The sequence below is a fragment of the Labeo rohita genome, chromosome 10, assembly GCF_022985175.1.
Source record: "Labeo rohita strain BAU-BD-2019 chromosome 10, IGBB_LRoh.1.0, whole genome shotgun sequence".
NCBI classification, from domain to species: Eukaryota; Metazoa; Chordata; class Actinopteri; order Cypriniformes; family Cyprinidae; genus Labeo; species Labeo rohita.
Genome location: NC_066878.1, coordinates 19,716,710 through 19,734,436, shown reverse-complemented (window position 1 = coordinate 19,734,436; position 17,727 = coordinate 19,716,710). Strand labels below are relative to the sequence as shown.

Below are 17,727 nucleotides of genomic sequence, written 5' to 3'. Positions count from 1 at the left end.
AGATCTGGACCTCTTTTTGGTCTTCAGGTCTACCATTTATTGACAGCAACCCTTTCATTACAAATGGTTTAAATCTTTCGTCAAACTCGTCAATTCTCTGCATGCTATCAGAACGCATGGGCACAGTTTTCACAAAACCAACTGGCTTCGGCTGTTGTTTTCGTTTTAAAGTTAAACAATCAGCAATCACGTGGCCTGTTTTATGGCAATAGAAACATTCCCTCAATTCTTTAGATGGTGGTGGGCTAGTTTTAACACGGGGGTTCGTGCTGTGCATGCTCTGCTCTCCTCCAAGCTCTTCATGGCTTTAGTAGCGGTGCGTGACCAATCCACTTGGATCCATTGGGCACATGACTCCCTTCATTCTGTTTTCAGGCTGGAAAACAATAAAAAGAAAGTCTGTTGTCTATTTTTTACACATTCGATCCTGCGAACGGACATTACATCCAACAACGCAACAAGTTCTTCCCATGACTAAAACTTCATCGGCGCTTCACAACAAGTGGCCTCACAATATGGCGATTTTTCTCATCAGCCACCGCAGCACTAGAACCGTGACGTCACGCCCCCATCCAGCCTGCGGTCCCCACAATGTAAAAACATGATTACAAATAGTAAATGATGTTTATCTGAAAATGTAACAATGCAAACAGGTTTTCTGTAAGGGGTAGGTTTAGGGTTAGGGTTGGGTGAGGGGATAAACAGTATCGTTTGGTCAGTATAAAAACTATAGAAGTCTACGGAAAGTCACACAAATATGACCTTGAGAATAAACTTGAACTTGCGGGGAGAAGGTCCCTGCAATTAAGAAAAACAAATGTGTGTGTGTGTGTGTGTGTGAACATCTTACTGTTCTGTACCCATCACCTGCTATTTCCACCACTTTATCAAGCCATTCTTCTTTAAAGCATGATGATGTTTTATTTCACGTCATTGCATTTGCGTTGGCTCTTGTTTTGAGACATTTTGTCCACAACCATTAAAGTATTCGATTTCTACAGTGACTCATTTGGTGCACATTATTCTCTTTCTATAAAACCTGTATACTGCATTAACCTGTTCTAACTCTATAGCGACACTAACTCTATAGAAGTTAACTTGTATAACTAACTAACTCTATAAGTTAATTTCCTTAGAGTTAGTGTCGCTATAGAGTTAGAACCGGTTAATGCGGTATACAGGTTTTATAGAAAGAGAGTGATGTGCACCAAATGAGTCCAAGCATTGCAATTATTTCTCAATTACTAGAATTCAATCAAATGGCTTTCCCAACTCATATTTCGGTGTGTCCTATGAGCAGCATATTATTTCTTGTGCGTGGTCGCAGATTTAAGGGAACACTGCTCCTGAATATGACACCAAGCAAGTGTTCCAAAACAACTGCAGCCGTATGATGGGCTGTTTATCTCTTCCTCGTGCTTGAAGGTAATGTTAACCAAAAACGAGTTAACCTGAATAATTATGCACAGTTGTTCATTTCAGGCCAATCAAAAAACACATTTTGACTCTTCAGTGGCGTTTGCAATCATTGTGGGCCCAACTAACAAGATTCTAGTATTTGCATCTCAGAAGGGGAGAATCCACACTGAGTGCTAAATCCTGACCTAACAAGACAAGGTTGTTTTAATTGAATTACTTTTTTACTGTTTTATCCTTAATTATGCTGAATTCACTTACAGTATACAAATGATTTCTCTGAACAGGTCTGTTTATATTTCTTATTTCTTGGCTTCACTTTTGACTGTTCTTGTGTAAGACTGCTATTGGGTAATTTCCTTTTGTTATGTGCACATCTTGAACACACATAGACAAAACAAGAACTGGACCTTGAACACACCCTTACACCTGTGATAAAATTAGAACTCAGCGCACACTGTAATGTACACTTATACTTGCACGTACATCTTTTGGTTATATTTTTTAATATCCATACAGGGTATTGTTTGACCTGTGAGTACTTTGATTGGATGTGCAGTGCATCCTGTTTCATTTTGCATGAATCTATTCTGTATAAATATGACCTTGAGAATAAACTTGAGAATTTTGTGGTAGTCGCCTACAACAAACTGTATCGTGGAGCAATAAAGGTTTATCAGAGCATCCTGCTACTCTTCTGCTGCCAGTTTCTTCACACTCTGGGTAAACTGTGTTTTAGTAACATAAAAAAAAAAAAAAAACATTTGCTAGTTTACTTTCTATATAAAAATATAAATATATTTAATTTGTATTTATTTTAAACATATTTGTATTTGCAATCACTGATTATTTTGAACTTTTTTTTTTTACAGCTTTTGACTGTACCACTGTAAGTGGTAACCTGAAGCAGATAGACGCTGGGTCAGGCTCTGTGGTTGGCGTGAACAATAAAAATGAAGCGTTTGTCCTGATTGATAATGTCTTCACAAAGATCAGCACATCTCTAACGCACTTCAGCGTTGGTCCTGCTGGTCAGCTGGGGGTGGATTCAGCGAACAAAATCTTAAAACTTAAGGGTGGCTCTTTTGTTGAGTTTCCAGGTGAGTAGTTACAGTGTTTAAATCCATGGTCCCAAATATATCATTTTATTATTTATTTTTTTTATTTAAACGTTCTTTCATTCCAACTGTTGATTGTACCGTGTTGTTAGGGATTCTCAAACAGGTGGATGCTGGAGGTGACCAGATCCTTGCAGGTGTCAGTAGAGGTGCTGTCCCCTATTGCTCAAAAATGGATACTAACAACAACTGGCCATGGCGAACTCACATTTCTCCTTGGGTTAAACTTAGTGGAAGCCTGAAGTACTACAGCTGTGGTCTGTACAGCTGTTGGGGAGTGAACAGTAATGACCAAATCTACATCAGGAAGGTAATGACATGATGTTAAATACAGAAGCTGGAGAAGCTGAAGTGCACCGAAGTGTAGATTAAAAATAAAGAAATACACTGGAGTGTAAACAGAAAAAAAGCAAAAAAGATTCTTGATGTGACTGACTGGATTGTGTCTCTTTTGGTCTCATGCAGGATGTGTCTAATAAAGCCTGTTCTGGGTCTGGCACCTCTGAGAATATTCCTGGATTTCTGGCCATGATTGAAGTAGCAACTGATGGCAGCGTCTTTGGTGTTAATTCTAAAGGGGCGTTATACCGAAGGTGAGCTGCACAGTCATAATATTACAAGTTGTTTGTTTAGATACTTTTTATTGTTTACAAAATTTAAGAAAAAAATTTGTTACATATATACTGTACCAGTAACTAAACACCAACCAAAGAACACCGATCCTATCCCTAACAGAGCCATAAAAAACATATACACATACACACAAAAAAAGGAAATTTTGTAGAATACATTAAGAAAATGGTAATTCAGGACATATAAATGCAATGCAAGTGAAAAAATATATTAAAATAAGTCATAACAAACATAATTCACGTATTAAAGGTGTCCTATTATGCTCTTTTACAAGTTAGTCTTTCCATTGCTATACAAGAATACTAAATCCAAAGTGACAGAAATGGACCATGATACTTTTCCAGTGAATGGCAATCAGGCGTTTCACATGCAAAAGACACAGGTTTACAAACTTCTGTTCATATGTTTTCAAACATAAGGCAAGTGGAAAAAGACCAAGAATACAAATTTTAGGGCAGACAGGGATTTCTTTATCAATAGTTTAAGAAATTACACCTATTAATTCTTTCCAGAAGGATTGTAAGTACTCACATTATATATAATGGACTTACAATGAAATAGTGTGTCTTTGAAAGTCAAACATTTTCTACAAATATCATTACAAGTTGTTTGAACAAAGTGATGAATGTGATGAATGAAAGTGATGAATGTTATCAAGAATGATTATGCTGTATTCAAGAAATCATAATGTTTGTCAATTGCAGAATTGGCGTCACTCGCTCCAACCCCGCTGGCACAGACTGGCAACAGATGACTGCTTGTCCCAATTGCCACAAGCATGTGAGCTTTGACCTGGGAGTGCTGTGGGCCGTGTGTGTTGACGGCTCCATCCGTAAATGTACTTTCTAATTTGTCTCTGGAGCAACAGAGGAGCTCAGTCTTTCACAGAAACTTAAAAGTAATCAGTAATTAACAGAAAACTAAAAGCTTGATTATACTTTGCCTTTTTTCTTCTCTTTTTCTTGCTGTTGAACCAATAAAGCATTACAAAAGCATCTGTCTCATGAGTGTTGTGTTTCTTTTGAGTCTCATTTCTCAAACTGTGAGGTAGTTTCAAGATATACACAGCACAACTGTGGAAAATTACAGAGTTTACATTGTTCATGTTTTATTTCTAATATCTAATTACAATTTTAGTATACAGATTATTTATGTTTATAAAGCCTTCAGTTTTAGAGGCTGTTATCGGTGAAGGATTTAAGATTTCAAACTAGCAACTCTTTCTGCAGCTTCGAGAGAGCAAACACGATCCTTGATTTAGGTTGTGTCTTTATCTCTGTCACATTACTTTCTATATAGTAATTTCAGTCATTTTATATTATCAAGAAATATAATCATTTAAAAGCAAAAGCAATAGAACGTGCATAGTAGCTGACCATAGCCATAACATAAATGCAGCTGTTTAGTTTAGGCCTAGCTGATTAATTTAAGCGCTGATAATGAAAACACAAAACTACACTTTCCATAATCCAGTTTGTACTTCCTGGTACAGCCTGCAAGCGCGGGCTCAGCACAGGATTCACAGAAACGGACGTTCGTGCACATCGGATGAGCTTCTGTTTAAACTCTGTTTACTCAAGATCTACTTTACAAACAAGGCTATATGTGAAATGATGAATCCACTAAACTATGAATCAAATAGCTGTTAAGAATGTCGCTGACTATTTTGCAATGGAACTCACAGAGTTTAATTGCAAATGGACAGGAATTTAAAACGTTTTTAAGTGATTTAGAAAAGAAACTAGATGTTATTTGTATTCTAGAGTCTTAGTTAAGATCACACTTAAGTTTTGTTATAGCAAGGTATAATTAAATTTGCTATCAACAAAACTCTACTTTTATAATATTTTTTTTATAATCCATGTAAATAAATTACTATAATGAATTTTAATGAAATTATGCAAAGAAATGAACTTACAGAAATATGGTGTGGAGACTTTAATGTCCATAATAATTTATGGGGTAGTGAACATACAGACAAAAATGGAGAAGTGATAGAAGAACTTAACGATTTACAAAATTTGGTATGTCTCAATGATGGAAAGGGCACTAGAATTTATGTGAAATGCAGTAATTTTGCCATTTCAAAAACCAGGAAGGATCCTGGAAATCCAGAAAACTATAGGCCAATAGCCTCGACGTCACATCTAGGCAAATGGATGGAAAAAAATGATAGTTCAAAGACTTACATACTTTTTTAGAACAAAAAAGGATGGGGTGGTTGGGGAGCTTTGGGCCCCGTTGCCCCACGGGATCTTTTCCCGGCACTAAATGTGTCGGGCACTAAGTATGTGGTAGCCACAGAGGGATCAGAGGCAACCCTAATAATTACTGATTTTTTTAATATATATTTTTTAATTATTATTATTATTATTACTACTACATAATTAAATTTAATAATATTATTAAAATTACTATTATCACTTGCCCTTTTCATTGTCCTCCACCCTTTCCAAATCTAAATGAAATAAATAGTATTATTGTTATTATTATTGTTGTTGTTGTTTTTGTTGTCATAGTTATTATTGTCATTATTATTGCTGATAATATTTGTTGTCTCCAATGATTTCTTGTTAATCTGTTAGATACTATTTGATTTGTATGCAAAAAAAAGAACAATGAGGGATCATTAATAGTCATCAATGTGGACTTCGTAAAGGTAGGTCAACAACAGATGCAATGCTTAAAATAAGTAATGAAATAGAAAAGACAATCAGTATGAAAGAAATAATGATGACTGTTTATTTTGATATAGAAAAAGCTTATGATACCATGTGGAGAGAGGGTTTATTAAGTAAAATTAATAGTTTAGGAATTAGAGGAAGACTTTATAATTGGGCAATGAGTTTTGTAACAAATAGGTCGATTATGTTAAAAGTAGGATCTGAAATATTGTCTTAGTTACATCTGTAACCCTCGTTCCCTAGCTGACATGTTTGGAATTTGCATGCCAAGCCACTCCCCCATACATACGGGTATATAAGATGGTGGTGTGCATCCACTTATTCAGGTTTATGCTGAGGAGCCCGAGACGCATCCCGGTATTCAGCGCAGTTCAGGATTGTGGCAGGAGGACGTAACATCTCCGTTCCTTCCTTCAGGGAACAAGGGTTACAGGTGTAACCGAGACGTTCCCCTTCAGTCGTACTCTACGATGTTACATCATAACTGACGTATTTGGGGTCTCTCTGGAAAATGCCACAATCCTGAACCATGTTATGTAGTTGAGGAACAGATGCAGACAGGCAAGCATGTCAGGACAAATGAAGCTCAACACGTAACCTTCCCAACGCCCTGTAAGCCAGATAACAGGCCCACCAGGAGTGCCAGGTATATGAAGCAACTGTTGGGGGGTGGAGCACAATGACAAATTTTAAAGCCATGTGGAGACTGGGTAAATAAAATATCTGAAAGATACTAGGGAAAACACGGTGAAATAAACCATGGAGAAAAACTGAGACATTATGCCACAACCTTCAGGGGGCGAAGGAGACCCCCTGTTGGAGCACAGTCACGGACTACTCTGCTCTAATCTGGACTGCGGGGCAATGGAGGACCCAGAGTTCACTGAGGGGAACAACTGGGAGAAAGTGCACGGATCCGTAAGGAATGGCGCAGCAAGCCGACACGAGTCGTTCTCCCGCCAATTACCTGAAGTTACCTGCAACACACGGGAGGACACAGCTCAGTGCAAGAAGAATCTTGCGCAGTGATGGGTGTCACCCGGCCCGCAGCTCCTACACATGTCTGTTATAGAGGCGCTGTGTACCACGCCTAGGAGGAGTAACTCTTTGTAGAGAGGACTTGACTCCCAGGGGACACAGCTCACCTTGGCACTAAGAAGCCGAGGTGAGGCACTACCATCCACTGGGCCAACCTCTGCTCGAGGACAGCATTCCCCATCTGAAACCTGGGTTGCTGACACTCATGCTCCTCGCAACAGCCCCTCTCTGGAAGATTCCCCCGAAGAAGAACTTTTTTTTCAGGAATGGGCACAGTTTGGCACCCGCGTCCCGATCTGTGGACCTATATTTCTGGCTTCTGGATGGGATGCAGTAGACCTCACTGGCCTTTCCCAGGTCGTGATAGACATTATCACTCGGGCTAGAGTCCCTTCTATAAGGCAGGCATACGCTCTGAGGTGAGGTCTTTTCGTTGTATGATGCTCCTCTTGTCAAGTGGACCCCTTGAGATGCTCGGTCTGAGTTGTGCTTTCCTTCTTGCAGGAGAAGTTGGAGCAAAGGATGCTCCCTCCACTTTGAATGTGTTTATCACAGCCATTATGCCCTGCCAAAATGCAGTGTATGGCCGTCCCTGGGAAGCATCACCTGACTGTCGGGTTAGAGGTTGGGTTCCCCGCCTTCCCTGGGTGTAAAGCAGGGTTCACAGCGCTGCAGGCCATGCCACCTCTGCACTGCACGCCATGGCCCTCCTGCATTATACCAGGCCATGATTCTGACGTGCTTAAGGATAGTTCTGACTCGAGGTTGATGGAGGAACTGCATACGGTGACTGAAGGTCTTGATGCAGTCCCTCGGTCAGGTGATGTCCATCTTTGTGGCCAGCCTCTTTGACCGAAAAACGATCTGCGTCAGGGCAACCAGAATATAATAGCACACGTTCTTCAGGTCGAAAATGTAACCCAACTCTGGGTTAGGTGTGGCCAGCTCAACGCCCCCGAAGGGGAGTGGAGCAAGTCCTCTTGGGGCCACCGGGGGGCGCCTTCGGCAACAGGCAGACAAAAACGTGGCCCTTCCATGGACACTCTAAGTTCTTTTGCTGTGTATGAACTGCCCAGGACCGCTGGGCCAGGTCCTGGACAGTGTCGCCAAAGAGGCAGGCCACAAAGATGGACATCACCTGACCGAGGGACTGCATCAAGACCTTCAGTCACCGTATGCAGTTCCTCCATCAACCTCGAGTCAGAACTATCCTTGTGCACGTCAGAATCATGGCCTGGTATAATGCAGGAGGGCAATGGCGTGCAGTGCGGAGGTGGCATGGCCTGCAGCGCTGTGAGCCCTGCTTTACACCCAGGGAAGGCGGGGAACCCAACCTCCAGCCTGGCAGTTGAGGCTGCCCGGAGGAACATGGCCGTCCACTTAGTCTCCGACTCTCTTGCGTCAGAAAACGATAGCTCCTCCACTGATGTGGCAATAGATATCTTAAGTTCCTCATGAGCACCAAACGAGAAGCAAGGCTCGTGCTAGGATGAACTGGCATCAACATTCAGAAACTCGAGAGGAAAGGAGCTGGACCTCTGCAGGGGCTTACCCGGCGGAGCAAACCAGACTATAATCCTCAGGTCTCCCATGCTTCTAGCTAATGCAGCCTTGGCAGACTAGCGACCCACAAAACCGGAAAGGGTAGAGCGCAAAGGCAGCCCACATATTAAATGTAAGCTATGACCAAGCATAATAATGGGCATGCCCACGCAGCGCGGACATAACCCATTCACAAACGCCATCTCAACGTGCATTGTTTACATCCCAGACCTGTGAGACAGCGATTGTGACCGTGATGAGGAATAAGGAAACTATCGCTCCCTAAAAGCACACGATCGGAGATGCGTCTTAAAAAAGATACTCTCAACGATTGTGTATGCTGTAGGAATTTGCTCTTTTAGGCTAGATTGCCCAGGGGAGGACCGCCACACTCATCTGAGCGCAGCAGGGTGATCTCTCTGCTGGAATGCAAAGAAAGGATGTTCCACACAGCTGAGAAATTCCCACATCGATGAAGGTATCTTCTTCTTTCTTGTAGAAGCAGCTCATGAAGCGATCGGCTCCGAAGCAAAAATCTGAGTGAGTGGATGCACGCCGCAATCTTATATACCTGTATGTACGGGGGAGTGGCTTGGCATGCAAATTCCACTTGCCAATTTTCATTGGCCTTTTCCAAATAGCTCAGAGATGATTGGGCTCCCAAGTGAGACTCCAAATATGTCAGTTATGACGTAACGTTGTAGAGTACAACTGAAGGGGAACTGATATTTTTACTATTAATAATGGAGTTCCTCAAAGAAGTGTAGTTAGTCCTAATTTTTTTAACATTATAATGATATGTTTAGGGAAGGAGGTTTAGGGATTTAATCAAAGGGGTAAAAGTAGTTAGTTTGTGAAAAATAAAATTCAGGAAGCAATAAAAAATTCTGAAACGTGGTCATATAATTGGGGTTTCAAAATTTCACAAATAAAATCAAGTGATATTCAACAAAAAAAAAAAAAAAAAAAAACAGAATTTAACATTGTATAATAGAAGGATAGAAAAAGTAAAGGAATTTAAATATCTAGGATTGTGGCTGGATGAGAAATATACATGGAAAAAACATATTGAAAATATTGAAACAAAATGCAAAAAAGATACTTAATTTAATGAGATGTAGAATGGAGTGGGGAGCCGAAAGAGAGGCTCTAGTAAACATATATCGAGCAATGATGAGGTCTACATTAGACTCTGGATGTATGATAAATGGAGCAGCGGCTTAAAATAATTTAGAAAAACTAGACAGAATGCAACATACATCATTAAGAATTAGTTTAGGAGCAATGAAAACAACTTCAATTAATGCAATGTTGGTGGAATGTAACGAAATGCCATTAGATCTAAGATGTATTAAGCTAGCTCCTTCCTATTGGTTGCAACTACAGGATGAGAAAAACATTGCATCGTCAGTGATCAAAAAATGTTGGGAATATGAGAAATATATAAACAAAGGATTTGGTTGGAATATATGTAAAAAAGCCAAAGAATATGGAATAAATAAATTTAAATTAATCTCAGGAAATATCATAAGTATAATTCCACCATAGATTTTTCCAGAACCTAAGATTAGTATAGACCTAATTACAAAGAAAAAAGAATGGTTAGAGAATGGAGATGACAATATCTATTGGTACAAGAATACACAAATAAATATTCATGAGTTCACGCCCACAGATAATAAACTGAGTAAAAGTTATGCATATTTAGCGTGCTGTCCGGGAGAGGGCTCTGTAGTCATCCCCGAGCCCGGGGCACTCCCCCTGCAAGGACAGCAGCCAGATAACCCCCCAAAATTTGCCTAGCTTGGGCTGAAGGGATGCTGGACATAGTAGCAGTCACTGGGGGCATGGGCGAAAATACGGGAGGAGCCCCTGCAGGCACTGCTGCGGTAGAATATAGAAAAAGGCTCTTGCGGGAGCAGAAGTGTTGTGGCATTGGGGCACTATGAATGAGGCTCCTGCGGGAGCAGACACTGCTACGGCAGCAGGGAGATAAGGAAGGGGCTCCAGCGGCAGCGGGCGCTGCTGCGGCAGTGCGGCGAAGAAGGTGAGAAGCTCCTACTGGAGTGGGATGCTGAGGGGATGTGTCGTTGCGGAAAGAAAATTAAAAAAGGAGTTGCTGTGGACGATCTGGAGATCAAATGGATGGGAATGGACTGGCGTTAAACGGGATGGCTGACTAGGGTTCGGTGGGCTTCCTTGATGAGGGAGCGATCTGATTGGATATAGCTCTTGAAAGCTTCTGATGACCAGCGACCAAGTGCCTGGATTTGCTGCTGGGAGAGGCCTTTTTGGGCCTCTGTGGTTGCTGCGCCTATTCGGAATGAATGGCTGGAAAAGATGTCGGCTGGGGTACCGGAGAGGAGCAAGACGGACTTAAGGTGCTTTTGGAACCAGAAGCGAGTGGCGGGGCGGTTGAAGTCGTCTGTAAAAAGGGGGTGGGAAGGAAGTTTGGACTGGGATTTCCTGAGCTGAAGGAAGGCTAGGAGGCTTGGAATGGTTAGATGTGCGTTGGAGGTTAAAAATATAAATAAAGTGGCCTTTCTTTGTTTTGTTTGTCTTACATTGTTTTATGAAGTAAGAGATGGTTTCGTGGATAGATAGATAGTTGAGAGATAGTTGGGTGGATGGCTGGGTTAAAGCCAGATGTAATGGCGAGCTCAGAGCATCTGAGGAAACCGAAGAAAGCCAGGATAAACATGGCATGTGTGGGCAGTGTGGATGGAATGGTAACTTTTACAGAGGGTGGAGATGCATTTGATAAAGATTTTTAAAGTTATAGGTTGCCTGGGGTCTGGGCGGTTGGGATGGTTTTTTGGATACCTTTAATGAGAAGGGAGGTCTGTGAATTGGTTATATGGGGTAAAGGCGAGCCGTATAACAATTTGTGGAAAAACTGGATTCCGCTTAGGTATCCTTTAATGGAGCTGATTTGGAGGTTTTTGTTGATGTTGAGATGGGAGATAAATTAGGTGATAGAGAGCAGGGAAAAATCAGGGAATGGTAGACTATAAGCAGAGTGGAATGTTTTAAAACGTTGAGAATGGAGTCAATGGAGGCTTCGAGGAGATGTCTCAGAGGGTGGTTTACAGGAATATCAGTTCTGAATAAGGAGGAACTGGGGTTGGGAGCAGGTCTGCCTCTGATGCCAGCAGTCTTAATTTCTGGAAGGCAAAAACGTCAGCTATTTTTTTTTTGACCCGGGAATGTGTTTTGCAGTTATAATGAATTGGTCACAAGCCGAAATCCAAATCAAGTGTCTTAACAAAGGCATTAATGCGAGGGAATGGGAACGACCTTTGTTGATGCAGTGCACGGTAGCCTCGTTGTCGCAGTGCACGATGATGCTGGTGGCAGACCACTCTTTGCCCCATAGGGAGGCTGCGGCCACTAATGGATAAAGCTTGAATAGCACTGAGGATGATAGCTGCTGTGGCAAGTCTGCCAGCTGGGGGGGGCCATGTGGAAGCGAACGTCTCAGGTTATGACTGTAACCCCGGTTCCCCGAAGGGAACGAGGCGCTGCGTCTACAAACGCTTTGGGGAACGCCTTCAGCGTAAACACGCTCTGAATCACATGTGTAATCAGTCCAATAGAGAAGCAAGACGTCATAGGCGGGTGACGTCACGGACCAGGAAGCTTTAAAGCAAGTGCGCTGGAGCCGGCATTCAGCTTAAGGAAGAAGCGAACGCTTGCAGGGATGCAGGAAGTATGGCACGAGACGCAGCGTCCTGCCTAGTGTGTGCTAGGACGAAGGACAGAAGAGCCAGGAGCGACTCGCAGGTCTAGGTCATAGAACCTGACGAAGGTAAGGGGCGTGGACCATCCCGCAGCATCGCAGATGTCCTGCATAGGGACACCAGACATGAAAGCTTTAGAGGCAGAGATGCCTCGGGTAGAATGGGCCTTAACCCCCAAAGGAGAGAGAAGGTCCAAGAACTCATAAGCCTGAGAGATAGCATCCACAATCCAGCGGCTAAGGATATGCTTGGAAGCAGAGAGACCCCTCTTAGGGGGGCCATAACAGACAAACAGTTGGTCAGATTTTCTCCACAGGGCAGCTCTGTGGACGTATGTGTCCAGTGCTCGAACTGGACACATACAATTAAGCTTCTGCTGGTCCGGATCCCGAAAGGGAGGAGGACAGAAGGCCTGGAGTGCGACAGGCCATGGTGCTGAAGAGGGGACCTTCGGGACATACCCCGGTCTGGGGTAAAGAAAAGCTTTAGCCATGCCAGGGCAAACTTTAAATGGGAAGGGGCCACAGAGAGGGCCTGAAGATCTCCTACTCTCTTAAGAGACGTTAATGCCAGAAGAAGGACTGTCTTAACCGAGAGATGATGATCAGAGGACTCTTCAATAGGCTCAAAAGGAGGCCCACAAAGAGCCTCAAGCACCACGACGAGGTCCCACGTAGGGACCCGAGGCCGTACTGGAGGCCTTAGCCTCAGCGCACCGCGGAGGAAACGTACTACAAGGGGGTCTTTGCACACTGACATGCCACCAAGTGGGGTGTGGTGGGCCGAAATAGCCGCCACGTAGACCCTCAAGGTGGAGTGGGCTAACCCTGCGGAGAAACGATCCTGCAGAAACTCCAGCACTGTACCAACTGGGCAGTTAACTGGGTCCTGCTGGCAGTGTTCGCACCATGCCACTTCAGGGCATACAGTTTCCTCGTGGAGGGAGCTCTGGATTGGAGGATGGTCTCAACAACCTCAGTTGAGAGACCGGAAGCTACGAGGTGTGCCACCTCAGAGGCCACACCCATAACTTCCACAACTCTGGGCGAGGGTGGAGGATGGTGCCTCCCGCTTGCGAGAGGAGATCCCTCCTGACAGGAATCTCCCATGGAGAGCCGTCGAGGAGGGAAATCAGGTCCGAGAACCATGCTCGGGCCGGCCAGTACGGGGCTACTAAAAGAAGACGGACCCCGTCCCGGCGCACCCTCTCCAGAACTCCCGGAAGCAGAATGATCGGGGGAAAGGCGTACAGACGAAGACTCGGCCACGTCTGTACCATGGCATCCAACCCCAGTGGAGCTGGATGAGTCTGAGAAAACCAGTGGGGACATTGCACATTCTCCTGAGTCACGAAGAGGTCCACCTGAGCCTGGCCAAAAACTCTCCAAATCTGCTTCACCACCTCAGGGTGAAGCATCCATTCCCTGAGCCTCTGCCCCTGCCTCGACAGGATGTCTGCTCCCATATTGAGATGCCCAGAAACATGAACTGCTCTCAGCGAGAGGAGTTTGTCCTGGGACCACACAAGGATCTGGTGTGCCAGCTTGTATAAGGGGCACGAATGCAGACCTCCCTGGTGGTTGATGTAATAGACCACCGCTGTGTTGTCGGTGCGAACCAACACATGGCGGCCTATTAGGTCCGGGAGAAAGTTGTTCAATGCACGAAACACAGCCAGCATCTCCAGGCAGTTGATGTGCCAAGTGAGATGGGGACCGCTCCACAGACCACGGGCGGGGTGGCCACTCATGACCGCACCCCAACCGGTGAGAGACGTATCCGTCGCTAGCGTCGCTAGCTAACAACTCCTCATACTGGGGTGATTGTGGGGCCACCTCAACGCACTCAGATTCAACCTCCTCTGAGGAAGAAATACGGCTGGGGGGGGAAGTAGCCGCAGAGCGGGCTTCCGATCCCTGAGAATGGGCCCCGGATCCACCAGGTGAGGAAGGAGATAGGGGTTCACCCGTCTCCATTCCCTCCAGCAGATCCAACTGTGAACCCCACGAGTGCAGCTGCCGCTCCGCCTCAGCGGAAGCGGGGCCAGACCCGCGAGGAACGCTGGTGAAGGCTCCCTCCTTGAATAGAACCTTCCGGGAGCGGAGGGCACGCAGGGGAAGCTCTAACGTGCTTTAAAGCTTCCTGGTCCATGACATCACCCGCCTATGATGTCCTGCTTCTCTATTGGACTGATTACACATGTGATTCAGAGCGTGTTTACGCTGAAGGTGTTCCCCAAAGCGTTTGTAGACGCAGCTCGAGTTCCTGAAGGGGAACCAGCGGCCTCAGAAAAAAACTCTGAAACCGACGGAGGGGGCAGCGTCGGTTTATAATTGAATATCGATTGGGGAAGAAATCAGGTTGCTGTAGAAGAAAGATAAGCCGTTAGACTGAGCTCATTGCGGCACGAGTCAGTTAGGGATATGTGGTCCTCTAGTGCGTCGGCGGAGGACGCGAGGGAGAGGAGGTGGGAGATGAAGGGGCGGCCTTGCGGGATGATGCGAATCACGAAATTCAGATGACCTAGAATAAATAACAACTCGCGTTTGGAACAACTAGAGTTGGTTAACAGAGTGGAGGCTACCAGAACCGTCCTGTCAATTTTTTCTTTGGGTAGAGAGGCCAGGAATTTTTCCAAGTTGATGCCCAAAAATTTGATGGAAGTTCTAGGACCCTCGGTTTTGTCTTGGGCGAGGGGAATCCCGAGCTCTGAAAAAAGCTTTTGGGTTGTCAAGAGGCGTGCGGCTGGGACGTAGTCTGGGGCGAGATGATTAAGAAATCATCCAAAAGATGAACCAAATAAGGTATGTCGTAATTGTTGGAGAGGATCCAGCAAATTGCCTCTGACAATGTGTCGAAAATTTTAGGGGTGCTTCTGCAACCGAATGTGAGGTGGACGGTGAAGTAGAATTTATTCTGCCAGCGGATGCCGAATAAAGTGCCAAAAATCTGGGTGGATGGACATTACTTTAAAGGCGGAGGTAATGTCGACAGCCAAGCGCCGCAACCTGCATCTTTAATCAGGGTGATGGCTTGGTCGATGTCGTGATAGTGGAGAGAGAATTCTTCGAGCAGAATGAGGCTGTTAATGCTCGGGAATTGGGAATTATGTGGGGATGAGAGATCGATTATGAGGCGTTTTTTGCCTAAAAATTTTCTGGTGGCTACGCCAATGGGGCTGTCAACTGTTTCGGGTTCGGCGAGAGCGGACTGGAGATTTGGGCAGATGAGGCTTTGGGAGGGGAGACTTTCGACACCAGGGTGGAAGCCGTGTGAGAAACCTGAAAGAACATAATCTGTAAAATGAGAGTCAGGGTGATGAAGCAATTCTGGCGACAAACGAGAAACATTTACAGGAGTCGATCAATATTGCTTAAAATTTTTATTTGCAGCTTTTTGAATGGGACAAATCAGACTGGCATGAGCACCGCCACAAAAATTGCAAATGTGCATGAACCATCAGCGTTGTCTACTACATTTGCCGCTATTAAAGCAGGCGCAGACCTGGCTGTCGGAGGAAGATGGGCGGAGGCGAAATGTGGGAGTGGGAGTGGCTGGGGTATCCATAAGGCGCGGGACATAGCTGATGGATTTGGGTTGGGATGATTCGGGGCAGGGAGGAATGGATGGATTGATGAAAGGGCAGCTGATGGTGGAGTGAGAAAATGTACAGCAGACTGCGCAACAGATGTTACGGCAGCCCAGGAAGACTCTGCTATGGAGTTCGTTGAGTCCAGAGCCCCCCAATAAAGACACTGGTTCCACTGGGCTACCCGGATGGCGCATTTGGCGGCAAACAACTTATGGTAAGTGTTAAAGTGGGAATCCTCTGTATGATAACGTATGATCAGCAACTATCGTGAGATAGTCGCTGAGCTCACGTCTCCTGTGGGGAAAAGCGGCACAGATGACCTCTGTGTAGCGGGTGAAGGCAATGGTGAATTCGGCGAATGACAATATACCGAATGGTGGGGCAAAAGCTGAGAACGGGATTTTGCTGCCGGTTGGGACGAGCTCGCGCTGCCGCGGCGGCTTGTAGAGGCGATGGCAGGCTCTCCGCCGGCATGAGCAGCAAGCTCCCGCTCGGATGATCGAGGAGGAGGGCGGTGACTGGCGACTGCGGCATTCGGGGCGTGGCCCAGGCTCCCTGACGGTCTTTTGCTGCGTCCTGATGGCTGGGAAGCCGAGGCCCTGGAGGGAGGACTGGAGTTTGGTTTTCCCCTGCTTGGAGAGAAGCATAGAGGTCGAGGAGATCCACTTTTGTTGATCGGCGCAGGATGATGATGCCAGAGCTGGCAAGCGCCTAGCGGAGTCCGGCTACGGTCCATTTCCCCTTGGCTGGGGCGGAGGAGAGGGCTGAAGCATAGGAAGACGCTGGAGAAGATGGCTGATGCCTGGAAGGTGGTGGTGATGGCGTGATTCGGCGTCTGGAAGTATGAGCAGCGGCGGCACGGGAAGGCCTGCGGCCTTGCAGCCGCAATGCAGCCGCGGGCGCGATTGTTGGATCCTGCGGAGCGCTGGTGACCTGAGTGGTGGCCTGAACGACGGCCCGGGCAGTGGCTGGAGGCGCTGCGGGATCCTCAGTTTCGAAGGAATTATCCTCGTGGAATGATTCGATCTCTGACATATTATGCAGCGATTGGGTGAGCCAATGCTGAAAAGACTAGAGATAATGAAGGTAGGACTGCTTGGCTATTTATAGTGATTCTCTTTTGTGGTGCTGGGATAGGGAGTGTGATTGCTGATGGTGAATTGGCCGTGTTAATTATCTGTGCGAGCTTCTCCCGAAATTTGTTAATAAAACATCACTTATTATGGATACTTTTATACTGAATTTATAAATTTATACTGATGGATCTAAAGATTTAGGAAATGGACATACTGGTGTTATTCCAGAATTTAAAGTAAACATTAGTAAAAGGATTATGTAATGTATAATAATAATGTAGATATATATACAGCAGAGCTAGTTGCAATATCTCTGAGTTTACAATGGGTGGAGGAAGTCAAACCAGATAGAGTTGTATTTTATTCAGATTCAGCAGCAGCTTTACTTTAAAGTATTAGTACCATCAAAACAACTAGAGAAGACATTTTGATAGAGATATACACTGCACTATTAAACTTAATACGAATTGATGTTAAATTATGTTGGATACCAGCACACAGGATTCCAAGGTAATGAACTAGCTGACAAATTAGCAAAAGAAAAAAAAGCATTAAATCTGAATGACAAAATAGAGATTTCCCTTGGACAAAATGAAGGAAAATCAATAATTAAAAACAACTTTGATAATCACTGGCAAAAGATGTGGGATTTAGATAATGAAGGAAGAGAATTATATGATATTAAAAAAGCAATTAAAGTTAAAACATTTACTAGTAAAAGTAGAAAAGAAGAATATACAAGATATACAAGACTAAGATTAGGACATACAAAACTTAATACATTATTTCTTTTAAATAAAGTGAACACAGATAAATGTGAGGCTTGTAAATGTAAGGAAAGTGTAGAACATGTTATATTAAAATGCAGGAAATACAAGGAGGAAAGGA

The 17,727-nt window shown here is 44.5% G+C and overlaps 1 protein-coding gene across 2 annotated transcripts in view; it reads left to right on the top strand.

Annotated features, from left to right (window-relative positions):
- Positions 1 to 4,105, top strand: part of LOC127171652 (fish-egg lectin) — a 214,884-nt gene extending 210,779 nt beyond the window's left edge. For both annotated transcript variants that reach the window (XM_051120426.1, XM_051120422.1), the window contains exons 2-6: positions 2,088 to 2,139; positions 2,289 to 2,516; positions 2,627 to 2,844; positions 3,000 to 3,127; positions 3,872 to 4,105. In XM_051120426.1, coding sequence (XP_050976383.1) covers positions 2,088 to 2,139; positions 2,289 to 2,516; positions 2,627 to 2,844; positions 3,000 to 3,127; positions 3,872 to 4,016 — 771 coding nt within the window. In that variant the 3' untranslated portion in view covers positions 4,017 to 4,105. The remainder of the gene's footprint in view (positions 1 to 2,087; positions 2,140 to 2,288; positions 2,517 to 2,626; positions 2,845 to 2,999; positions 3,128 to 3,871) is intronic.
- Positions 4,106 to 17,727: the final 13,622 nt, after the last annotated feature.